The sequence below is a fragment of the Agelaius tricolor genome, unplaced genomic scaffold (assembly GCF_023055355.1).
Source record: "Agelaius tricolor isolate 1412-34295 unplaced genomic scaffold, bAgeTri1.0.p SCAF_9, whole genome shotgun sequence".
NCBI lineage: Eukaryota > Metazoa > Chordata > Aves > Passeriformes > Icteridae > Agelaius > Agelaius tricolor.
Genome location: NW_027269269.1, coordinates 19049575 through 19076031, shown reverse-complemented (window position 1 = coordinate 19076031; position 26457 = coordinate 19049575). Strand labels below are relative to the sequence as shown.

The window sequence follows — 26457 nt, the reverse complement described above, 5'->3', positions numbered from 1 at the left end:
CCCTCCACGTAGGCCCATTTATGTGGTCAGTTGTAGTTGGTAAGCTCTGACTGCCTCAGGTGAGAAGCTGAAGGCAAATAGAGAAGATGAGACTCTAGGACAAAATATTTAAATAATTTTTAGCACTAAGAATTGTTTGAGCTGGAGCTAATTACCTAGAGAAACAGTGGGTTGTCTCTGTTGAGAGCTTGCTCGTTGATCAAGCTAGCAAGGAAGATTCCTGATAGTCAAGGAGAAGATGAATGGCTGCCATCTTCAGACTGAGGCCTTCTGACCTGAAAGCCCGGCTTCCCATTCAGGGCTCCAGGAAGACTGCAAAAATACAAACTGTCATAGCTTCCCAACCATCCCAGCTTCCAGATGGACAAAGACTAGGAGGAGTAGTATGTAGGAACATTGCTTTCCTCCTTTCTGCTCACTGTCACCCACAGTTAGAGATCCCAAAGACTGGTGGGGTTTGTAAGCTTAACTGCGATCAAGAGCCATTGTTTTCCTTCCTGATTGTAATCCTGGTTTTGGTAAGGACAAAGGTGCTTGTCTCGGAGGGTGTAGGTCTGACCTTTTTTATTCACCATTTCTCAGATGAACAGTAAAATATGCTGGAAAATCCTTAATCCTTCTCAGATCCCTTGCAGGAGGGCAGGAGGTGAAAGCAGTAGTGTGCAGAGAGCACTGACGTGTTAAATCTCTTTGTGCAGCTAAGGTGACACACGTTTCTGCCAGTCAATTGAAGTGGACACAAGCTGAATGAAATTCTGGGTTTTTTACAATTTGAAGTGCACAAGGTGTTCTCCAAAATACAGGCTCTACACCAAGATGGGTACAGTTGGGGATAGGCATTGAATTTGAATGCACACACCCATAAATTAATTATTCTCTTTTTTCACTGCACTTCCATTTAGGAAAATCATTTAGGGTGCAGAACTTCAGGAGAAAGGAATCGATTTTACCTTTAGAGTGAAATGGCTGAATTTCTTCTGACCAATGCTTAATAAGCATGTGCTCTGGAGGATTAGCACAGTGGAGTGATCCCCCAGGAAGTATGGCCAGTCATGTGGTTGGACTGCAGTGCTGAAGTGCCAAGAAGGGGCACAGAAGTGCCAGTTAAAGAGATTAGAGTAGCAACCCCCTTCTTTGCAATTGCAGGACAATGGCTTTGTCCAGGTTCCTCAGACTTCCTCCCTCCAGAGTCAAACTCTGTCGGGTTCCTTTTGTATTGAGGATCTCTTCAGAACCAGGAAAGCCACAGTGGAGATCACTGTGGTGCAGACCTCTTACTGAAGCACTCCTTGGCTTCTGTTGACCACAGCTTGCAAGCAAGTGGCATGTATAGTTCTGTGTCACACATCACTCTGCATCCAGATGTAGTTTAAAGCCCCTTCAGCCTCCCCCCACTGCCTCCCTCAGATGCTCAGTTCAGATGATGCTCGACCAGTGATGGCCAGAAAGCTGCAAAATGTTTACAAAAAATACACTTTCCAGAGGGTTGTCTCTGTGCCCTTGTGTTACATACGAGTGATTTGGGAGAGGTGCTGGGTATGTTTTTTTAGCCCAGCTCATTTCCCAGACCATCTGTAGAGCTTCTCCCAGGATTGAGATTGAAGTGCTGTACTCACCTGCCAGCAAGGGTCAGAGGGTCCAGATGGCTGTTTTGTTCCACCAGGGCCCTCCTGAATTAGTAGGCCCCTGATCTCTCTGGTGCTCAGACAAGCCCAATCCTTCTTACGGATCCCTGTGGGAAGAGCAGGCAGGGGAGTCTGCCCCTTCCCCTTTGGGGTGTTCCCTGCTGAGCAAGCCGTAGAGAAAGCTGACTGTCTCTTGTCTACAACCTCTCTTGCAAAGGCATCATGGAGGGACAGAATGCACTGAACAAGATTAAGCTGAGGCTACACCTTCAGAAAATAAAAATAACCCACAAAAGATTCAGGGTACCAGGGTCCTGTTTAAAATCAGAGTGGATTTGGTATGTAAATACTCTTCCAAACCTGGCACAAGTTTTGGAAGATTATTCAGCATCACCACAGGCCAGGCTAAGCAGGATGCCAACACACCGGGTTGTTTTAATGCTGGGAACCCAGATAACCATGGAAAAATACTGTGCTTCAGCAGCAGCAGGGCAGAAACTGAAGGAGCAGTTCTGAGGTGTGAACTTGTGGCTTTAGCCCAACCTGTTGGAATAGATGTCCCATGCATGGTTTTTGCAATGTGGACACCCAGTGGGGCCAGCTCACCCCACTGGGTGTCCACATTGGCTGATTAGCATAAAGTTTATGGTCACTTGGCTGATTAGCATAAAGTTTATGTCTGGGGTATTTAGGAGCTCCCTTGGTGGGTGAGATCTCTGTTTTTCAGAGAGGAAAAGGGAGGAAAGGAACTACTAGATGACTTGTCCATAGCAGATGTCCTTCAGCCAGGGAACTCCAACTGCTGTCCAGCTGCCTGCTCCAGAGTTCAACATGATCATCATGTACAGACCTCTGAAGAACCTCCCACAGTGCCTGCTCTGGGCCTGGCTATGATTTCACTGACTATTCCCAGTGGAACAGACTCTTCAGCATCCCTAGGCAGTCTGCCTCAGGGCTCACTACTTGGCTGGGTTAGAAAGTTATTTTCAATCCATGTGAATTAAAGAGAAGAGTAATCATTTAAAGTGCTACAGAGAAGGTTCAATCTTAAAATTAGGAAAAGTGCCTGACAGCCTTTCAGTTATTAAAGTGTGTACGTGATTTTCCACCATTCATCTACCTTCTAGGAAAAGCAAAATTAATTCATTAAATATGGCCTGTGGCCAAAGTTTGCCTAGTGAGTATTTCCTAAAAAAACAGTGATGCCTTGGCTGCTCTTGGGACACCAGTTCCTTTCCCAGGCAATGCAGAGTGTTTGTGGATCCTGTAGATGGTTTTAGCAGATGGATGTTTTCATTAAGGTGGTTGAAGGCACTTGGATGGCAAAAGCCTACAAATTTCAGTGGGGTAGTTATCTACTTTGTATGTGTGGTCTGTGAAAATGTAGAGGTGGTGCAGGCAGCCTGGTGAGGAAAAGGGAACAACTGGAAATTCTGTTGGGCCTTTACAGTCTCTGCAGGAGCTAATGGAGATAAATCCTGCCTTTCTAGCTGGGATGGGAACACCTGTTTCCCACTGCACCTGAGAGGCTACAGGAAATTCAGCCAGCAGGATCAGCACCAAAGGCCAAGTTTGTACCTTGCTGAATGGAATGCAAGCAGTTGCTGCTGGTGGGGAAGAGAGATCACTCTCCTTGCCATGAGGAAAGTGTGTAGAGACACTGGCATGGGACATTATTGTACCTTTTTTTGTGAGACTGAGTCTATCTCTTTGGGACATCCCACTTGGAGACAGTTGTGGGGAGGGTGGAAGGACTTCTCCCTCCCATCCTCCTGAGAAATGTTTGCTTTTTAGGGGGGGGAGCATAAAAATGAAAATTATGTCTAAAACTTGAAACACAGTACTTAAGTTTTTATGATGAGTCCAGATTATTTTGCCTCTGTGAATGGAAATATCTTGTGTCCTGCAAGATTATCCTTCATCAGCCTTCAATGTCCAGTGTCCTGTGGGAATTGTGTCTCTGAGATCGAGTGCCTTTCCCCCTGCTTTTTAAGGAATGAGTATTTTTACTATGCTGGAAAACGTTCCACACCATAAATACAACTATTATTGATTGCCATGTAGCAAGGATGACTCAGAGATTAAAAGCTGCAGATATTCAATTCTTTGAAAGCATTTTTCATTTATCCAAATCCAACACCCCACCACACTTAATTTTGGGAGCCGTGAAATGGTACTAGAGCAGCAAGCACAAACTCAGGAGCAGCATGGGACTTTCCCATGTAAATCCCACAAAGATACAATTTGCACAACAGCTGGAGCAGAGAGTGGAAATACTCCATCCAATCCAGGTCTTAGTTTCAGGCTGTGCTAGGGGACATGATATTTTCTTTCCTCTCTTGAAAGCAGGTTGGATGGAAAGATGAAAACTCATCCAGCCATGTCACATGTTAAGGACAGTACTCCCCGCCTCCACATGCTTTAGTTCATACCACAGGATCCAAAGACACATGTAATAAATCAGTATCAGTGTGTTTGCTGGGTTAATCCTTGGATAACTTTCTAGGACTCAGTTTACAAAATATTACTTGCATAAGTGACCTGCAGTCCCAGTCTCATTCACCATGGTGCCAGCATTAATCTGGATGTATTTAGAGGATTGTCTCTCACCGTCTGGAATTAATATTACGAAAGCATTGGGAGTTTCAGTGCTACCAGCTTTCTTCCACACCTAGGGCTGTGGAAGTGCTGTAGGGCTGGGACAGTCCACAAGCTGGGTCTCTTGAGTCAGGGGAGAGTCATTAATTGCTGACTTCTTTTGATTTAGGTCCTTTCCTGGTGATTGCTGATGTGTTTATACAGGAACCATGGTCATTCTACGACAGGTAAGTGAATCATTCCAGTCTTCAACTTCTCTAGTTTTACTCCATCACCACAGGCACTAATAAAAATATATTTTTGGAGGGAATGGGTCAAGTCAGGTTATTTTTGTCCTTTCTTATTTCCCTAAAAGGACTGTTACAAGATGCAGAGATACTCATTAGCCTTAATCCTTGATTGGCTTAGAGGAAATCATTACTCTGTGTGTGTAGTCCAGATTAACCTCGTACAATGTTCCACTTCTATTTTCTCATCTGGGATGGCCCAAAAGCTGCATGTGAATCCTGGACATGCACGACAATAAAACAACTTACTGCCTGACTTAAAATAGGATCTAGTCAAAAACTGATTTTCAGTTTCCAGGAACAATTCTCCTTTGGTTGTTTAGAAATAGAGTCTTTTTGCACATTTAAAAGAAATTGAAGGATGGAGCACCTCTGATATGAAGACAGTCTGAGAGAGTTGGGGTTGAGAAGGAGAAGGCTCCAGAAAGACCTTATATCACCTTGCAGTACCTAAAGGGAGCTTGTAATAAAGAAGAGCAACTTTTATATTGGCCAGCAGTGATGGGACCAGGGAAGTCCTTTTAAACTAAGAGATGACAGGCTTAGATGAAATATTATGAAGAAATTCTTTTCTGTGAGAGTGGAGAGGCACTGGCACAGGTTGCCCAGAGAAGCTGCCCCATCCCTGGAAGTGTTCAAAGGAAGGTTGGATGGGGCTTTGAGCAGTCTGGTCTAGTGGAAGGTGTCCCTGCCCATGGCAGGGGGTTTGGAACAAGAAGATCCTTGAAGTCCCTTCAGACCCAAACCATTCTGTGATTCTATCAATTGAAGAATTAAGTTGTGTAGCAGATCTCATGTAGATTCTGCAATAATTTAGGGCTTCATATTGTAGTGTTTTCCCTTTGTCTGGGGTTAACATGTCTCACTCTTAGCTTCTCATTCCCGTGTCTCACCTGGGGAGGACTGACAGTCCCACCATGTATCCTGGGTTGGGGCTGCAGAGACTCGAGTGCATTTGTCAACACAGTCAAACATTGATTCAATGGAGCAAATCTACCCAAGAATTTTGATTGAATTCTTTGTCTTGCTTGGTAAATTTGCTTTTGTCCAGCAGAAAGCACTGGACCTTTGAAGGAACTCACATAGCTTCAGTTTACAGCAGTGACACAAAGTGCTGAAGATAGCTTTGAGTGGAAGGAATACCAGAGATCTTGTGGAACAACTGAAATGCGTTTTATAGCATTTCCCCAACCTGCTGCAACCTGAGCCCAACAAAAACAGGCTGTACTTTGGTAGGGGTGTGTAGAAGCTTGGTCCTCCTTCCAAAGGCTCCAAGGCGTTGGCCCCGTGCACAAACTGGCTGATGCAGTTAGTGGTGCCAAGGAAAATGGGTGTGGAAATTAAAACAAATTAGGCAAAAAGGTCAGCATAGCAGTTGAGAAATACCCTGTTACAACTCTGTCTAGGATGGTATCACTCCAGGCTGCCTGTCTTGTCTCTCTCTGGGGTTTACCCCTCTGTGGTTCAGCTGCTGGATCATAGTCTTCTGTACCAGTCTGAATTCACCCTTTGCGGAGCTTTAATCAAAATTGAGCACCTTGCTCATTATCTAAAAACAAAGTGTCTTGTCTAGGCAAGGCTGCAGCATACTTCTGTATAATTCTGGGCACTCTCCCTCTGTGTTCAGATGCCAGGCAGTTGCTCAGAAATATCAGAGAAATAGGTTTGGGTTGAATTTATTGCTTACTGCAAACATCTCTACAGCATGGATAAGGTGACCAAGGACCCCTCCATAATGAAGTAAGATTACCCAGTTGTTAGCAGGTACAGGCCTTTGTGAAATCACATCAGTTTGTGTCCCATCAAAAGGTCCTTTCTGAGTCACGCAGGAAACACTTTGCTCTCTATTGCCCTAAATACTGCTCTTTATGTGATGCTTAATTACAAATAGCAGCAATATTCCTATTTTGCCTCCTTCAGTTTTGCTGTAAGATTTTGGACATACATCTATGTGGTTCATGACCTGTATTACTTTCCTTACTTTCCAAGGAGCTTTCTCTTTGTCTTTTTTTTTTTTCCTCATTCTTGAATATGCACAACATGCTTTCAGTCCTGCCATCCTACCCCTTTTCCCCTGAAAACTTTCTCCAGCAAGGTCAAACAAAACCCCAAATCGTCACCTGGCATAGATAAGCACAGAGCATTTGGCCCTTACTGCTTGGTTTCCACCCAGCTATAAATCTAGGAATTTTGAAGATGAGCCTGTGATGCTGTTTCTCTTCCATTCTCTCATCAGAACAATTCATACCAGGAGCTCCCTTAGGGAGAACTGAGCAGCGAGGGCAGCGCACAGCTCCAGTGAGGAGGAGAAAGCACACAGAGCTTTCTGCCTGCCCTGTATCTTCCACCCAGTAATCCAAAAGAAAAGCCAATATTGTTCCCCAGCAGGGGCTTGCAGGGAGCCAAACTTATCAGCTTTAGTCACTAGCAAATTACTAGTGGCAAGTCCATTTCTATGCACAAAGAAAGGGAAGATGGAAAAGGAGGGCTGCCTGAATTCCTGCCTTGGCAGCCTGACAAGTTAGTTTGGCTCCACAGCACAGCAGCAGCTCATTCATGCACATTCCCTCTGTAACTTAATGTAGAGATGTTTTTGGAGCTGGACTGGAGACAGGGAGGGTGTGGTGGTCCTGCCCACAGCCTGGCTTGGAAAAGGGCTCTCCTGGTGGCAAATGGCAACAGGCTGCTGCTTGCTGCATGGCTCTTGTTGCCAGCTCCTTCTTCTCACTCTTGTAGGCAACACTCCCATAGCCAACTCTTAAAATCAAAGTGCTGCAAATTTGCTGTGTCTGGGCCAGCCCAACAGAAATCAAACCCATTTATCTGCTGGGGAATAAAACATGCTGCAAAATCTAAGTATTTTGTGGAGGACTGAGTTTTGCATCAGGAGTTTGACTGGATGATCCTTATGCAGGATATTCTGTGATCCTGCTAATCTCATCCATTAAGCTAGACTTTTCAGATTACTGTATCTGTGTTACTCTAGGCACCTGACTGTGTCCAGACCACATGAAGAGCACTGCTGCTGTTGCAGAATTTCTCCCATTCTTAGTGTCCCCCTAACCTGCTCCTGCAATTAGAGGGGGAGGAGTGGAAATAAGAGCTAAGAGAAACAGTGGAGACCTAATCCAAGCAGATAAAGGAAACCAAAGTTCAGCCAGATATTAAGGTCCTGAGGGATCAAGCACAGTGGATGCCTCACACTATAAAGTTCTTTTTAGTTCAACAGCAAAACAAGGAAGTTGTTCCAACTATTTTGAAACTTTGCAGGAGCCAAGGCTTGGTCAGAGACTTCAGCTCTGCTCTCCTGGCTTGTCAGAGCTGCTAGGGAGGTGACTCTTGGGGGCGATGCCAAAGTCTCACAGTTTCCTTGCTCCTACTCACTCTTCAATTCCTGTGATACCTCTGGCATTTCTTTGAATATAAAGTCTGCAGAACAGCTTCAGCTTTAAACCCCACAAGGCCTACATGAACAAGATGATCCTTAATATCTTCATATTTCTAGTTTTGGAGGATATTTGTGGCTTCCTGCTCTCGTGTCAGGAATGGCCTTTGGATAAAATTGTCCTTTCTCCTTTTTCCCATTTCTCAGTGTTTGTGTACAGAGTTACAGTTTACTTTTGTACCCTTGGAATTGACCAAAATCCTACAAAACCTTTTTCCCTCAGCCTTTTAAAACAAACTCTTCAGTCCACCACTGATGGCAGCAGCCCTTTCTTCAGTATTCCAGCTTAATTTCTTCTTGTTAAGACCAGAATTGCACATTGCAATGCAGGTGAAGGAGATTTGTGCAGTTTGTAAATGAGCAGAAATAGATGTGACTGCCAGATGCTCCAGGAGATGTTTTCCTGTGCTGGGGGTAAGAATAGCAGAGACCAGATTTTGAAATCTTTCACAGACATCTTCCACTTGCGCTGTGTGAGCACTGGCTTTACCTGGAGCTGACATACACTGTTTTGAGCACACATTCAGCTTTGCCAAGTGATTTATTGTGCTGTGTATTTTGCTAGCAAGGAGGAAGGGGTGGGGGAGAAAAACAATGATTTTGTAGGTCTGCTTGGGGCTCATCTGTAATCATGTTATTATAAAAAGCAAAGTGTAATTCTGCTGTTTGGATTCTCTTTCTCATAAACACTGAATAATTTAAGTCTTCTCCCATTTATGCCTTGTATCTGTCTGATCTATGAGTCTGAGGCTTCCCTGGATAGCTGTAATGCAGCAGTGAAAAGTCCAGCACAAGCCAACCAAAGGGCACATTTGCATATAGATTGAAACATGAATCGTTGGGAGCCATTCATTAGTTGCAGTGCTCAAGACATTTGGCATTTTAACAGCTCTTTGCATCAAATCCTTTCCATCACGTTTATGGGACAATTAAAGTGCTGGGGTTGCTGTGTGCTGAAAATGAAGCTGCAGGCTGGGGAGATGTTCTTGCGGCGCTATGGCTGTGGAATATAAATTGTGTGATGTCAAATAAAGGTAGAGCAAGCAATCTCAGCCCTGGCATGGAGATACCTTCTGAGAGAGCCTGTCTGAAAGGCACTCATTCCCACTTCTTGATTCCTCAGGCAAACCCCCAGGATCCAGCTTCCCTGAAGTGTATGCACTGAAACCTTCATCTATTTGAATTATACAGAGAAGGCTTGGAGTGAGAGTTATTGTACGTGCAGCTGAGTTTAGTATTGCTTTTTTAAGAGGCAGTAACAAAATACCCAGCCAATGGGATATTCATTTGAGGGTATAGGAAACTTCAAAGTACTCAATAATAAATTTTACCTTGACCCAGTCTTGGGGCCGCATGTTTCCCCAGGGAAAGCTCTTGCAGAATAGCTCATATATCATCTTGTCTTACTTGATGGTAACTTCTCCATGATTGTCAAAGTCCTCAAAGATGCATTTAACTTGCTGAGACCTGTCATCTGGAGCAAGAAGAGAGGAATTCAGCTCCTTAAACTGTGCCTTTCTCTTAAACCCTCCAACACATCATAGCCTCAAGTTGTACCAGGGGACTGGAGATTGGATATTAGGAAAAAATTCCCTCACCATAAGCACTGGAATAGGCTGCCCAGGACAGTGGTGGGGTCATCATCCCCCCACTGGGATGATGGGAACATGTTTTAGAGTGTAAGGTTAACGATTGGAGTTGATGATCTTAAGGGTCCTGTCCAACCTTAATGATTCTATAACCTGACCCTGAAGAATTCTCACTGTATTAACATGTTTTCTGTAAAAAAAAAAAAAATCCTGTTTTGAATCTTGGACCTCACCTGGCCATACTGCACCAGCTGGCAGTACCTTTTTTCAGGAGGGAGGTTTGGGGAGGGAGATCAGAAATCCCTTTTTTCAGGAGTGAGGTTTGGGAGGGAGATCAGAAATCCTTCCCTCTCATCCAGTCTACATCTTATCCTGCTGCTAAGGATCAACACAAGTTTTGATTTCCCTTGGTCATCCAGCTGTGGAGCCTCTGATTACTGTTCTTAATGGGAGGAAGCATCTTCATCCCAGCTGTGAAAGCAGCAGAGCAAAGGATGGGATGTCCCATCCCATCCCATCCCATCCCATCCCCTCCCATCCCATCCCATCCCCCTGCCCTCATACCCACCTGCCTCTGTCTGCCCTCCACTCTGTCCCAGATGAGTGAGACAGCTGTTATCTGGACAATCTTGTCCATAATGTCACAAAAATCATATCATTCACATGTACTTTTAAAAATCTTTTATGTAAGTTATGATTTTTTTTTTACAGTTCTTTTTACTCAGGTCGGTTCTCAGGTGGGATATATAGGGACTGACAGTTGGAGGGATTTGAGTAAAAGGTAGACATTTAAGGAGACATGTCTGCTGTAAGGAGTGTTTGTGATGTGACATCCTCAGTGGGACCATGCTTGCTGTCTTCTCCTGTACAAAAGGCTGTGTAGCAGGCTGGTGTCTCTCCCTGTTCGAGGCAACCTTCCTCTTCATCAAATTCCTCTTGCAAGATTGGAAAACATTTGACAGCAAGGAATTAAAAAGGGAACCCTCAACATTTCGTGGATTTGGGGTTACAGACACTTCTGTGGAATTACTCTGATGTACACCACTGAAAGATTTGGCTCTTATGGTGTAAAATTCATTCCCTTTTCAAGACACACCATGATTTGCTAGCACAGAGTAGACTTGACAGCAATTTTCCTAAAGAAACCCACTTATCTCTGGCTTTTGCAATCAGGTTCAAGAGGCTGAGCACATCTCCTGCGGCCCAGGGGAGAAAAAGCAATAACAGGCCTTTTCAAATAGCACAAATCGAAATATGGCGTTTCTTTCTTGGGAGAAAGTTGAGATGGGGGTATAGAGAATATCTGTCAGGATGTCATTTCCTGGTCAATAAATAAAATAGTTCCATTGAAATTAAAAGCTGAATTTGGAGACGGAATTCCAATAAGAACATCAAAATTATACTCTCCATGTCAGACTTTAGCGAAATGCAAGTGTTTTCCCTAAAGGCTTTGTTTTTCCTGTTGCATTACAGGTTTTGGTGAAATTGTAATCTCTAAGGAAAATTTATAGTGAGAATTTTTGAAGAGTAAATCTATTTTGGTTGGTTCATAAATATAGCCAAAATAGTAAGATAATTTAGATGTTTGCTTGAATTCATATAAGGAGACTTCTGAAAAATAATTCAAAATCTATTGAAGAACAAAGAAAATTCAGTAGTGGGAGGGAAATAACCTGAGACAGGCCAGAGAGCCAGCTGCCACTTTAGATACTTCTGCTGGAGCTTTCGACAATGGAGGAATGAGATGAGTAAGTGTGGACTGGGATTTAGGAATTTGTATTCTGATACTTTAGCATTTCCATTTTGCTACTCCTGGATATATTTACAGATTTTGCTCTAGTGGTCAGCAGTACTGCCCAGCCTGTGCAGGGGTTGTGCATCCGTGTTGCAATGTAAGGGAATTGTCCTTTCCCTGTTGGCCATACCCACATGGATAAGTTTTACAAACATGGGAAGGTGATATGATGGTGGATCAGTCCTTTTCTTCTCTGCTTCACAAATCAGCCCTGTCTGGGAGGTGGCACAAGGGAGGTGACTTTGGCAAAGAAAACCAACTGCTTTCTTGCACTGGGCAAAGGTCAGTCTTAAAAGTTTACAAGGATTTCATCCTCCTTAAGGCAATTTTTGTGAAAGGCGAAAACTTCACCAGCTGTAAATTATAAGAACTTCTGTTCCTGAATAGAAACAATTATAAAATTCTTAAAAGAGTTAGAGTGGGCTGAAGTTGGGAATATATATCAAATGTTCAGATTTGTTCAGACCCAGGTCTGTCCCACTTGGCATTCTGTATCCAAAATGACTGTAGCTGAACACCAGGGGACTAGTAAGCATACACTGTTATTTCCCCAAAATATTTTCCTAGCCTTCAGCTAATTTCCTGGCCTTCACCTCTGTCTTTTCAGCTTGGTTAGTTCCCAAGCCTGATGTGACTTATTTAGTTAGCAGTCCCTAGTGCATCTCCCTTCCAAGCACTTGTACAATGTCCTTACTTCTCATCCACCTCCATGGCCATTTTCTGAGCCTTCCCACCCCTGAGTTTGATATCCCCTTTATTTTGGACCAGAAGAGTATTTTAAAGAAGTATCTCATCCAACCTGTCCCGCTCTGCCCTAGGAAACCTCATGGGCCACTGGAGAAAGCAAGATGGTTCCATAGATGGTCCTTTGGTGTGCCTTAACCGGGCACACCCATTTGCCTGTCCTGCCTGAAGCAATGCCACTTGCATCCTGGTAGTATTGCTCCCTCCCAGCTCTTCTACCAAAAAGCAGATGTCCTCCATCCTTTCCTCAGAGCCACTTCAACAGAGCCCAGGAGAAGAAGAGGTTGGCTTATCCTGCGTGCTGAGGAAAGAACCAAATGATGCTTGGTTTTAAGGTTAGGAAAAACACCTGTGTGGGACAGTGATTTGCCCACCGTGACTCAGGGGCCTTTTGTGCAGCCTGTGCAAATGCAATGTGAGCAATTTATGTGCATCCCCTACCACCCAGCCAGGCGTTTTATTGTCAGCACCATTGCTGGCAAATGACTCTTAAGGTCACACACTGCATTTTCATGATCTACAAATCACTTTGTGAGGGCATTTTACTGCCTCTTTACCCCATAAAATTGCTAGATTAGGTGTGAGACCAACAGGAAGTCTTTCCAATAGCATAGATGCTGGAAATGAAACAACATTTGCCTCCAGCAAAATGCAGTGGGGGCATTAACTGTATTTCCATGCTGATATTGTCAGCTAATTCCTGAAACATAGGCTTAATTAATATATCTATATGATAATACTCTTGGCAGCCTCAAAATTAAAGCTGTATTGCAATTACTGAGTTTCTCAAAGCAAGTATAAAATTGATGAGTATTACTCACATGAATTAATTTCTCTTCACATGATTTGGGTATGCACATGAGTACCCATTAGTTGCCAGTTTCTGAACAAGCCTCTATGCCATGCTAGGCTCCCTGAAAAGCCCCTAGCCAAACCAAACTTTGGTTCCAGGAGTAACATTTAACAAAACTTATTTGTAATGAAACCTTTCTCAAAATGGGTTTTGGAGGCCATATCCCCCTTGTGCAGCACATGCAGAATGGACTGTCCATGTAATAACATAGCCACGAGGAATAGAAGAACTACCAAAACTACAGGAATTATTTGCTGAGCCAAAATGCTGAGCTTACTTCTTTTGTGGTTTCAATTTTACAGCTACTAGAGTTCAGGATGCTTGTATGAAAGTCTTATCCAACTGGCAATCTTACCAGCCACCATTCCTTAAAAACTTCATGTAAGACATAGGTCCAACTTCATTTTCCAAGCTATAACTATTGCTTTGTTTGCAGTGGCTGGGATTATTTGGCCAGACTTGGATTTTGAAACAGGTTTCTGGGTTCATGTGTGTAAAAAGGACTGATGTCTGGTTGATGGTCACTTTCTGAAGGCCAGGTCTCTTCAGTGTGTGCCCAACAAGCTCTAAACCATTAGCTGCAGAGCTGTTCCAAGATCACAGTTTGAAGGCATCCACAGTGCCCATCTGTGTGTGTCCTGATCCAACAAGTCGACTGTCTCAGCTGGGTCTGGCAACTGCAGGTGTGATGTGACCAGTGATGGTTGTCTCAATCTCTATCATCTTGTGCTAGCCTAAAAACTCAACTCCACCTCTGTTTGCAGCCTCTAGGGTTTGTCTAGCTGAACTTGCCAACTGGTCCCTTCAGACCCTTAATGAGCCAGGTTGTCCTCTGTGGTCTCTCCATTATTCGAGAGCCTTCTGGAATTTCATATACTATTAGCATCAAAGTTTAATTAAAACCCATGGAGAAATCATCAGAAACAAGTCTCCTGGTGCATTTGGTAATTCCAGAGAGTTACAGCAGATGGGGCTGGTATTGTTCTGTGCAGTTCTGCGGCTGGTCCACCTCCTCCTTCAGAGGGGCCCACCACCAGCACTTTGGTTCGTTTTTCCAATACTGTAGGCAGAGGGATTGAAGAATCCAGGCAAGTGGTTGCAATTAGCAAATTGCTCTGAGTTTCCTTTTCAAGGTGATCTTCTATGAGGCAACTCTGGGGTCTTCAGAACCATACAGCAAGCAATGAAATACAAATTTTTGTGGGTTCTGGTAGGTACTCGCAGAATTCTTTTGTTTTCTATTTTATTATGAAAAAAGAACCATGTGCTTCATGTTTTCAAGACTTTTTCATAGAATCATAATATCATAGAATGGTTTGGCTTGGAAGGAACCCCAAAGATCATCTCATTACAATCCCCTGCAATGGACAGGGACACCTTCCACAGGATCAGGCTGCTCAAAGCCCCACCCAACCTGGCCTTCAACACTCCTGGGTTTGGGTCTGCCACACCTTCACTGGGCAACCTCTTCCAGTGCCTCACCACCCTCACTGTCAAGAATTTTTTCCTGATTTAAACCGAGGTTTTTTACATCTTGGAGTGTCTTTTCTCCTTTTGAAAGGATGCTACTTGTATTGCAGCATCTCTGCTCCTTTGTAGCTGGCACCTAAGGAGCAAAGAGCAATGTTGAGATGTTTTGAATTGCATCACAAGCATGTCAAGCAGGGTTTGTTTGTTTTCAGTTATGCTTTCTCCTGACCTCCATTCTTCTCAGGGATGCTTTTCAAACACATCCCTGGAGTAGTCAGCTTCTCCTTTCTGCAGTCAGATCAAAAACTCCCTCAGGATGCTACTCTCTGAGCTGCAAACTAACCTCCCTCCAGAAGCCCTCAGTCTCCTCAGTAATCATCACAGCCCTCAGTGGGTAAGCATAGATGGTGTGCAGAAAGGGCAGATCTGCTCAGATCTGGTGTGGCAATGAAGGAATATTTCCTAATATTAGATATTATATTTAAGTAGTAGGGTTTGTCTAGACAGATCAGTGTGACTTTGGCTAATTCAGACCCTTAGCACAGACACATTTCTGCTAGGAAAATTGCATTTACATAAGTATGGACTACTACTATATAGGAAAGGAAAATAATATATTTGCAGTACGATTAAGCACTTATTTGTACTAAGTCTGCATCTTTGTTCAAGCAGGAATTGCTGTGCAGTTTACAAAAGTCCCACATCTATGTAGTACACAAGAACTAATTGCAGACTAGGTCTCAGTGAGGTGGTGAAAATGCAGGGAGGAGCAAAGGAGAGCCTGAAGTAAAGAAATTAAGCAGAAAGCATCTTCCCCCAGCATGCAAGATAAAGCTAAAACTCTGAAACACAATTTGACAGGTTGTGTGTGAAAAGCAAAAGATATTTTTATCACAGATGGTGGAAAAATATTCTTTGTTTCCAAAGGAATAAAATCAGCCAAAACAATTAAATTCATGTGGTTGTTTTTAGGCTTCTTTGAACAGTCTGCAAGAGCCAGGATTAGAAATATCCTTTCCAATTTACATTTCTGTGTATCATCTTCTTTTTTTATTATTTTCCCCCTTAATCAGTACTGTACAATGTAATTCAAACTATCCTTTCTATGAATCATTGTGATCTTGAAAAGGCTGTATGCCTCAGAGGCAGAAAAATGTTTTGTAGACATACCTATTTACCTCCATCTGTTACACAGTTCTGCAGCTCTCATGCTCATCAGCTGGGATTCTGCTTTCATGAATCAAATCAAACAGTTCTCTGCCTTCATCCAGGGAATAAAGCTCATCTCTGAGTGTGGCAGAGCATCCATCAGCTCTGCTCAGTGCTGCCACAGCAGATACCTCACAGGCAGCAGCTCCACTCCCCTGCCATGCTGCCAGCGCTGTGTTCTTGCTGCTCTCTCTGCTCCTGCACAGGGGGCTTTGCTTTTTGCCTGGGGAGTTAGGGACTAAACCAGCAAAACACTTTGCAGAAACACTTGAAAATATTGGGTTAATGCCTGGAGCTGGTCCACTGGGGATCAAATCCAAGGAAAAATCACAGATTCTTTAAGGCTGATCTAGTCCAGAGCCCCTGCAACAAGCACACACATCTTCAACTGGATCAAGTGGCACAAAGTGCTGTCCAACCTGATCTTGAAAACTTCCTGGGGTGGACCATCCACCACCTTTCTGGGCAATCTGTACCAGTGTTTCACCACCCTCAATGTAAATTAACTTCTTCCTAACATCTAATATAAATCTCTCTTCTTTTAGTTTAAAACCATTACCCCCTTTTCCTGCTAAAAAGTTTGTCCCCAGCTTTCTTGTAGCCTAAATCAACCCTACTTCAACTTGAAGCCATTCCCCCTTGTCATATGACTACATGCCCTTGTCAAAAGTCCCTTTCCAGCTTCCTCTTGGATCTTCTTTAGGTAATGTAGAGGCTCTAAGGCCTTCCTGGAACCTTCTCTTCTGCAGACTGAACATCCCAACTCTCTCAGTTTGTCTCCACAGCAGAGGTTTTCCAGCCTTTTCAGCATTGTCAGGCCTCCTCTGTTCTCACTCCAACAGGTCCCTGTCCTTCCTATGTTGGGGGCCCCAGAGTAGGTGGGGTTTTACCAGAATGGAGATGAGGGGAAAGAACCCCCTTCCTTGGCCTGCTGGCCACGCTGCTGGGGATGCAGCCCAGGATGCAGTTGGAATTCTGGGCTGCCAGTGCACATTGTTGGGGCATGTCCAGTTTCTCATCCATCCTGTCCTCTCAGTGTTGCTCTCAATCCCTTTATCCCCTGGCCTGGGTGCAGGACCTTGCTCTCAGCCTTGTTGAACCTCACAAGGTTCCCATGGGTGCACTCCTCGAGCTGGACCCTCTGGTGGCATCTCATCCTTAAGGTGTATTTACTGCACTACGGGGCTTGGTACCATCACAGGGATGGGAACAGATAGCTGAGTGGTATCATCCCACCTTAGGGACCTGTTGGAACCCCTCCCAAACTATGCTTAGAGAAGGAGATGACATTCCCTTAGTACCATCTTCCTAAAACTTACAGAAAACATAAAGAAAAATATCCAAAGTATTTCGTTCTGGATGGGTAAGGGCAAGGAGTTTTGATCATGCCAGCTATTGCAAACTAAAGAAAGAGTCAGCTGCACCCTTGGTTCTCTGGGGGTATGGGTTGACTGTTCCTTGCAGGTTTAGGGTGGATCTGAAAGTTCCCAGAGTGGTACCCAGCAACCTCTTACTCCTAGGACCTGAAGGAATATGTCATGGTCAAACAGTACTGAACTATGTGCTACCATCCTAAAGTGCTCCCCTTCTGATTCCTCCTGTTCTTATTTTCCCTCAATCCGGTTTTCCAGATTTGGATTTCTTATGATTGCTCTGTTGTCTTCATTTGGATTTTATCCATTTGCATTTAGGACAGGACCCAGTCATGAGGCTAAAAGGCTCAGTCTTCATTTCCTGTTCCACTTCTGCATCTTAGCAGATTTTTCAATCACATCCCAAGCAGCATCCATCAGCTTTTTGTATGAGACCTGATAGGCAGGGCTCTGGCACGGCTTTTGGGTGGGTGACACCCGAGGACAGCCTAATCTGCTTGTAGCATCAACGGATTGCCGGATTCTCCACTTCACCCGTGGCTGTAATGCCGTAAGAGTCGAGGATTAAATCTTCTATCTCCATGTTTGTCTGCATACTTAAACTCCTCTCCTGAGCCAAGAGGTCCCAAACAGTCAACAACAAGCTCCTTGCCAAAAGCCAGGGAAGAGGTCAAGCATCACTGGGAGCTGAGCCTCATTACACCACACTAGGTTGCACCCTGGTAAATCCGACTAAATCTATAATTTTTGCTCCCAGAGCCTTTGACTATCCCTCAACACCAAATGGGGAAATGTTGGTATGAGTGCCACATTTGTGGGTGGTTTTTTTCACTCCTGTCAGTATTGGAGTTACAGGGTGAGTAAGCAGTGCATCAATTATTGAATTATTTAACAACTCCTCTTGTATCTCTCCCCTTGCTTCAGGAAGCCTTTGTGTGTAGCTCATTACCTTGGCTGACAGCTGGTGCCTGATGTGCTACAAGAAATTGTGAATGGAATCTTCTTTGAAACAGGAATATTATTAGCATTACCAGTTACCAGCATGTGTGCTTCTCTGCATTATCATTTGTTATCAAGCAGAAATGCAAGCTTTTTCTCTCTTTTCTACCTCTTCCTGATGATAGTGGCAAATGCACAACTAAAGATGAGTGCAAAGAATAGCAATGAGCAGTCCTGGGTCTCCCCTTGGGTCATGCAGCTGTGAATCCAGGAGGAGCTCCATTAAACTGAGCAGGGCACACCTGTGTAATTGAGAGCTGAACTGAATCAGACAGGTGATATCTAGAGGTGATGATAGGTGGTTTTAGTAGAGCACAGCCATTCTACTGCCTGAAGGCTTCAGGTGACTGCTGCATGTCCTAACTGGCATAATCAGCTGCAGTGCACCAGTACATTTGGATTTCAGTCTGCTCTTTAAATCACGCTGAAATTTGGATTTGGGGTTTGCACTGGTGTCATGTGCACTAAGGATATTTTCTTCAAAGATGAGCAGGAAGGGAGTAGAGGACTCAGCTCTGGAAACCTGGATATGTGATTGTATCTGTTTCCATAAGAAAAAAACCAACAAACAACTGCACAAATGCACAAACAGGTTGATTTATGTCAGTAGTCAGAGGTACGGCCCACAGATAATATTTGGCCCACACAGTGCATCAACAGTCGTTCTGCAGGGTATCATCTTTCTTATTTTAGAAAAGCAAGTTTTAGAGCTGCAAGGAGTAACTGTTGGCCTGAGTCCATAAACAGCCTCTGCTAACCACTGATTTTTCCATATCCACCTTAGCTAGCCTTGGACACATCTACTGTGGTTTTGTAGCTCCAAACTGTCCTCTTCACATGCTCCTTTAGGTCAGCATCATCTGACCAAGTTGAATTACCTGCTTTGGTGATCATAGAAGTGCCTCTTTTTTCCCCTGTTGAATGTAGTATAAGCTAGGCTAGGCTAGGATATTTTGTTTGAAAGGGATGATCATCTAGCAAAGGTCTGGATGTCTTGCTGAGAGGTGAACACTGGGTTAGTTGAGTTGTACCTGAACTTTTGTCACTGAATAACTTAGCTTTTCAGTGCTAGCTGCAAAATAATTGATTCAAGAACACTTCTTCCACCCTGTTAGTGTCTGATGCATTTTCTTTGGGACTGCAAAACAGTCTGGGACAAAGAAACCCAAGCTTTCATTAAATTAGGCATTTCACCTGCTGTGAGGGTGCTTCCTGTAGGTGAAATTTCCCTTCTTTCTCCAGCAGTAAGGTCCATGCTACTGCAATAGCACTTAATGGGAGCTCAGGCTTCAGCAGCAGCATGAACTTATTGCCTGTGTCACATCAATTCTTTAGGATAAACATTTACCCCTTACTTTGAATATGCACAAAGCGTGTCACAGCAGGACCTTGATCTCAGCTGTGCCTGCTGCTGCAGAGGTGTAGTAAATCATCAGAGCAGGGTCCAGCATGACTCTTCTGGCTCATACTTCTGTCTCTGCAGGGAAGGGTCTAATGTTACCCTGGGGAGCTGTAATCTAAACCGGATGGCATTGCTGACAGGCTGCCAGCCAGCTAAAGGTTTATTTTCCTCCACTGTGGCCCTCCCCTTATTGTACTAAGTGCGTTTATTTGTTTCCCACATAAGGCATAGCACATCCCCTCAGAGAAAGCAGGCTGATAGGAGGCTTAGTGCTGTTGCTCTGCCTCTTGATGCATGGAGAAGAGAGGCTGGTTTCCAAGCTGGATCATCCCTTCCAAGGACTGGGGTTTCCCATTTCCAGGAGGCAGCACGCTCGGGTCATTCAGGCAGACCTCACTGCAAATGCCAGGTGTCTCTGCCTGACACTGTGTGACTCTGCCTAAGTGTCCCCAGAAAATCTGCTGCTAGCAGAGGAACAGTGCAAAAAATATAGTGGTGATGTGTGAAATTACAGATCTTCAGTAACCCCAGTGCCAGGAGAAAAATAAGCACACTCATATAATAGGACTGCAGAGGCAGGATTCAGCCCTCTAGGGTCCCATCTGTCCTTTGGATCCTATTCCAAGGATAACCTAGGGCAAATCATTGCAGTCCTCTGCACCTTAGCTTGCTCTTTGTCAGCACACTGGGATACAGAGCCTCAGAAATATGGTACAGGGTATGAGCAATGATGGTATTGTCTGCTCCAGTGCAAGGTGAGATAAATACTCCAGCTGCTGTCTTGGATCTGCTGTTCCCACACTGCTCCAGTTTCTGTGGCACAGCAGTGAGAAGAGGTATGCTGGTGAATAAAGAGCCTCTGTAGGACCCCACTCAAATCTGATGATCCTGTCCTATGGGTCCCTTTATACATATTTAATCAGTCTTTCCTTCCACATGGATCCTCTCATTGTTTTTCAGCTTTAAATTGACATCTATCTTCCACTTTCTAGGGGAGCAGAGCTGCAGTCATTTACAGCGCTGTGTGTTCAGGTCATGCTGGAGGTAGACATCTCCCCTGGGATTGCTGCATTCACTCTGTCCCCTTCTCCCTGCATTACTATCATGCCTCATGTACATTTTTACTTGCTTCTTTGGTGGACATCCATCTAATTAATCTTCACCTGGCTTCTTACCTGTGAGACATGATATCTTCCTTAATTTCCCAGGACAGCTACAAGAATTACAAACCTTATTGTTCCAGGGCTTTGTAATAGAGCTTAAACCTTCAAGGTTGCCTGCCCTTTGGGCAAGGGCTGCCTCACTGTTGTCACTGCTGCTCATGGCTGAGCAGAACTAGCTCGTTCTGAGTTTAATGTACCCATCGTCTGCTGTTGTCATCGGAGACTGTGTCCCATGAAGGGTACCTGTGAAGCCTTCCTTTGCATATAAAATCACAGAATCATTAAGGTTGGAAAAGACCTCTAAGGTCATCAAATCCAACCATTAACCTTACGCTGCCAGTCCTGCCAATAAACCATGTCCCCATGCCCTGCTCTTCTTGGAGAAATTGATTCAAAACCCCATGGAATCAAGGCATTAGTAGAGTTTTGCATTAAAACAGTGGTAAATGAGAATGTCTTAGCAGCTGCACTGTTTTATCTAGTTGCTCTGGTCTCTATAAATGGCACTGCTTTAGACTCAAAATTGTAATGGATTAAACTGGGGCCAAGCTATAGTGGTCTGAAATTCTCCAAATGACCAGAAAAGCCTTTCTTAGATGAAAATGAGAAATTTCAAGTGTATCTAATACAGGACAAGAAAAAAGCAAATCTAAGGTGACTGTAAAATGCCTTGTGCTCTTCTGGTTTGGCCAGTGGTCCTGATTAGTCCTTACTCCAACAGTCCTCATTATAGAGAAGGAGTGATTGCAGAAATGGGTCTGTGCAGCTGGCAGGTGTAGAGTCTGTGCAACCTCATTATCTCCGTGCTCCTTGTATTGAGCCCATTTTCATCCACAGCACAGGCTCTCCTCTCACCTATAGGCACGGAGGCTGTGCTGCGCTGAACACCTTCCACTCAATTATTTAAAATTCAGTTGCTATGGATCTACTCAAGGCGATCAGTTTAAAGAAAATGCAGATGGCCTCTGGTTTTGAGTTCCCACTGCGCTTTGGTTAATTTGGTATGTAAAGGTATTAGGTTAATTAAATGCCATGTGTTGCATGGGGACTGACTGCATTTGTGGATTAATAAGTATCCCAGAGTGTTCCTGTGCTGAAAGTCCTCAAGCTGGCAGACAGTTATTTCACTAAGAAAGGAAGGTAACGGAGAGGAGTCCTGGGGAAATGAAGAAGTTTCCTGTTAATCCTGCAGTTGTTTTTCCTGAACGGATAGTTGCAGTGTCCTTCAGGTTCTTGACCGAGTATCATCCCTTGCTGGAGAGACTGGAAGAATTTAAGTGAAGAGAAGCAGAGTTGTACAGTTTGCTTTGAGATTCCCACAGGGCTGGTCACATACAGTGAGCATGTCAGCTGGCCAGGGGAGGACCATGGCTGGTGTGTGGAAATTTTCCTGCTAGGAGAAGACCTTTACCAAGAGCCATATTGTGAATCAGGTCAGAGGGTGTCCTGTGAGCAGCAGGCATGGTCGCGCCCCAGGGCTAGCGCAAACCGGCCACCGCATTCGGGCATTCATGGTGGAGTGCACGTAGAAAGCAGGGAGAGGGACAAATACCACCGCAAAGTTTTGGAGATGCTGAAGAAGAAGAAAGTCGTTTTTGTGCAGCCATGCCCTGAGGTGGTGGAAGATCAGGAGAGAGACCAGGGCAGATGGACACTGCTTCGCAATGTCAACCAGGTCCTGAAGCCCACGACCATGTTAGCGGTAAGAGAGGGGGTCCCAAGCCCTGAGCATGGCTGGAAACTTTCAGACTGCTTTGAAATCTGTCTTGCTGTTGGTGGGATCCTTGTACTGCTTACGCCAGCTTCTCTCACCTTCCTCCTTTGTCCCCCCCACTAAGCACTGTAGCTCCCCTGCAGTGCAACCTTCTTGCTCTTCACATTTGGAAGCTCCTCCTAAAGATCCTCTCCGTGAATTGTGTGGATCCTTGTGTGGTGTTTCCTCCTCTTGCAAAACGGTTTGGTTGTCACTGCCCTGTTTGTGAGGTCCTGAGGGTCTGCCCCAGAGCAATTTGGAAGATTTTTCTAGTTTGGAAGGGTATTAAAAGCCACTGGTTGCATTGAGGAGGAAGAGGCAGACCAGGTTGATACCCTAAAGGGTCTGGTGGCATTCTCACTTCTCCAGTACTCTGTCATGTATTTTGGGAAATAAACTGCACCAGTGTAGGCACGAGGCAGGTTATGCAACTTACAAGCCACAGCTGGTAAATGCATGAATCACCCTGATTTGCCCTGAAATCCCCAATACATCTGCTGGGTTTGGGGCTGATCCGAGGGTGATTGCTTCAGCAGAAGGAATGTAACTCACTTCCATGGGGTTTATATGAAATTGATTGAAGTCAGGAAAGGAAATGGGTTGGCACTCTTAATAAGTGATGTTATTTTATAACTCCCTTCACCTTCCTGAGCTTACCAGCTTAGCCCATCCCATAAGACTTTTTTCACCAGTATTAAGAACTGCACTTTAATGGGTTTAAAAAGAGCAGTTTGAGGGGATGAGCACTATGTGCATTAGGCAGACAAAGCACAGAAGTTGTCTTAGTGGTAGCAGAGTATCAATTTACCTTGGGGAGGGCAGACTGCCTTTTATCTCAGCTGTGTGGTAATACACCATATGAAGCAGGCTGCTTTTACAGCTATTCAATATTAGAGATTTTTTTTTTAAAACGGCATTACAATTCTTGTATTTTTGATCAAGTGCAATTTTTACAGAGCTGCTAAGGTGTTGGAAAGGTTTTCTGCTGAGCAGGAACTGAGCAACGTGGCTCATCTCTTGCTGACACCTTGATCAGGTTACCCACCGTGTGCATGAATTTGCCCAGTGATGCAGAGAGGATAACAGTGCTGAATGTTCTGAAATGCTTTGAGAGTCTTGGATCAAAGGAGCTAAAAAATAAATATTAATATAATTGGATTTATAATGTATCTGTTCCTGACACTGCTTTCATTAGTTGTGATTTTTTTTGCCTTTTTAACTAAGTTATGACATGTAAGGATAAAACAGTTAATGAGAAAAATGTATTAATACTATATTTTTATGAGCTGGATAAAGATACTTAGAGCTGTAGCACAACCCTCTGAGGAAATGAAAACCCAAGCTGAGGACTGGATCCTGAGCTCCATGAAAGCAGTTTGACTTTGTTGATATCCTAGTGGAAACCTAGCAAGCAGCTGCCAAGGGTAAAGTCTGCCACAGAATGGTGGCAGAATTCCTGGTGTGTAGTTTCTTCATGTGTGGATCCCTGAGTGTAACCTTACATCCTGGTGGCACTCACAGGTTTGTGTCTCTTGGAAGTCTTAATGGATGACTTGGATGGTGACATCTCCAGTTGCCTCTGCCCAGCACAGAGACGAACATTGTTTAGCAGCTGTTGGGCCAAACCAAACTTATAAATATGCTCTGTCCACAGAAATGGTTGATAGTGGATACTCAGGAAGGGGGTTATATCAGAGCACATGCAAAGTGATACATCCTAGTTTTCCCTTCTCCCTCTCCCAGCAGTTTTTCAGGACTTCAAAAGGTAGATACCACATTTGCATCATGCTTAATAGGTGCAAGTGGAGCTGGTCCCCAAGAATGTGGTGTTAGCTGGGGCTACAAGTCCGCAGCATTAATCTCAGGTACATGAATGAAAACTCACCTGACAACTAGATTGCTCCCCATTTTAATACCCTTTCATCTTACAAAAAAGGGTGGGAAATAATTCTGCTTTGTTCCAGCATGGGTCCTGCTTGGGGCTTTAGTTTGGAGTTATTTTGGAGTTTGCTTTTGTATTGAGGAAAACAGCTTCTTTAAAAGCTTTTTTGCATTTGAGTAATTTAATATCCACAGAGCTGATTAGCAGATAGTCCCTGCCCAGCAGGACTGACAGAGGTGTATAGGATCAGTAGTGACATGAAGTGAATGGGTAGGGGTCAACTGCATGCTGTGTCTTTCAAAATGAAAACACAGAGGTCTGAAATGAAAGAGGTAAAACATTTGAAACATGTAAAAAGACACAGCCTTTTGGGATTATGGATGCTAAAACTTTGCACAGCTTCAGGACTCAAGTGAAAGTGCTCACAGCAGATAAAATCCACTGAGAAGTATTAAATACAAACAGGCCACCTACACATTGCTGTAGCTGTGAGAACTCCTGAAGAACTGCAAATATCTGCCTCTCTGTTTATGTTCTTAACCCATCTTTAGTCATTCCCTTTTCAGCAGTCTCCAAGGAATATTTGATAGTGGTTCTCTGCAAGGAAGAAAGGTGCCACAACCCTCCAGATAAGGCTTAGCAGAGCTCAGAACCATCTTCTAAATGTGACTTCCTAAGTTTGTACATTACACAGAGGGAAACCTCTACCTGGGAAGGTTTTTCTGCCTGGATCACTGTTCTATAACCATTCTGTGACCAGCAACCAATCATGAGCTTGAGAAGCAGAGAGTTAGGGCAGTGGGACAGCACAGAGTTAGGTCCATATGCTGTGTGGACCATGCTCTGCTGCTGGCACCTTGCAGGGGATTTCACAGATTCATGGAATCATTAAGGTTGTAAAAGATTTGTAAGATCTTTGAGCCCAACCATTTACCCAGCCAGCAGTGTGTTCACCACTAAACCACATCCCCAAGTGCCACATGCAAAGCATCTGCTGTCCTGAGCCTCTGTGGAAAGGGGTGGTTTGTGGTTTGCCAGGGAAGTCATTTGACTTGTGCTAATGACTTGGCTACAAAACGTCAACTGCTTGTATCCCAAGGGATGCTGAACTCCCTGCAGCACTGAGTGTAACTGCTGTCTTTGGTTCCAGGGGGATTATGTGTGGATGGACCTCAAAACCGGACGGGAATTCGACGTTCCCATTGGAGCGGTGGTTAAGCTGTGTGACTCCGGACAGATCCAGGTCGTGGATGATGAAGGCAATGTATGTAAAAAGGCTTGTGATGTCCCTTCTTCAGCTCTACGGCCTTGCTAGGCCAGGGGTCCCAGGGCCATGATAATCAATTTTGTTATGGCCTTCCTGTATGTCCTTGGGAATCAACTGTGCCGTAGTTTTCTATTTGTAAAGACAAGACAATGTTGTGTCCCTGTTTTCTTGGCTGTCCTGGGAGTGCAAAATTGAGAACCTTCTTGAGAACAGTGATAGCAGAAGCCCCCAAAATACATTTAGGTAGTTTTTTTAGCAAACCCACCTACACCTGAGGTTCCTCTGTTGTTATCCAGTCCTTCCTGACCTCCTACCAATACCTGATGTGCCAAAACACTGGTTCTCCTTCAATTTCCCACCTCTGTTTTTGTGCAGTGGTGGCTATTTTAGAGTAAGGTCTGTATCAAGGTGTTCTCTGTGCTTCTTTTTTTTTCTTTTTTTCTTGAGGTAATTCTAAATGCTCTCACTCCCTTCAAGGGTAATAGAGATTTGGTTTGGCAAGGTCCTTGTGGGCAATATGCAGTGGCTTTTGAAGCCCTTAGAAGTGCTGAGTCCAAATAACACTGCCAATAAAAGTATGACTTTGCCAGCCCTGTCCATCCCCTTCTCCTTTTCTAAATCATCTCTTTCTGCTCAACAGTATTTTGTGGGAGAGGGTTAACCAGTGATGTGAAAATGCAGCTGTGAAGGGGGATACAAATGTGCTATTTGTTATAGACTCCCTGATGTTCTGGATGACCATGTTGCCCTGGAGGAGGCTCCTGCCAGGATGGCTTGTGTCTCCTGTCTCTTCTTGCTCCAATAAAACTCCAATAAAAAGATGTTTTCCTTCTTCTGTTACAAATCTTTTAAATTCATCACTGCCTTGCCCCAGGAATAGAAGCTGTGGCACATGTGCCAATGATCTCTTGTGTATGTCCTTCCGTCTGATCCTTCTCTTTGGGGTGGGCTGTTTGTGTCTTTCATCCAAATGGTCTCTCATTTGACTTACCTTTCTGTGGCC

At 44.2% G+C, this 26457-nt stretch overlaps 1 protein-coding gene across 6 annotated transcripts in view; it reads left to right on the top strand.

Moving 5' to 3' along the window:
* Positions 1-26457, top strand: part of MYO7A (myosin VIIA) — a 97903-nt gene that overhangs the window by 14134 nt on the left and 57312 nt on the right. For all 6 annotated transcript variants that reach the window (XM_071432966.1, XM_071432962.1, XM_071432965.1 and 3 more), the window contains exons 2-3: positions 4393-4450; positions 25338-25451. In XM_071432966.1, the coding sequence (XP_071289067.1) occupies positions 4433-4450; positions 25338-25451 (132 nt within the window). In that variant the 5' untranslated portion in view covers positions 4393-4432. The remainder of the gene's footprint in view (positions 1-4392; positions 4451-25337; positions 25452-26457) is intronic.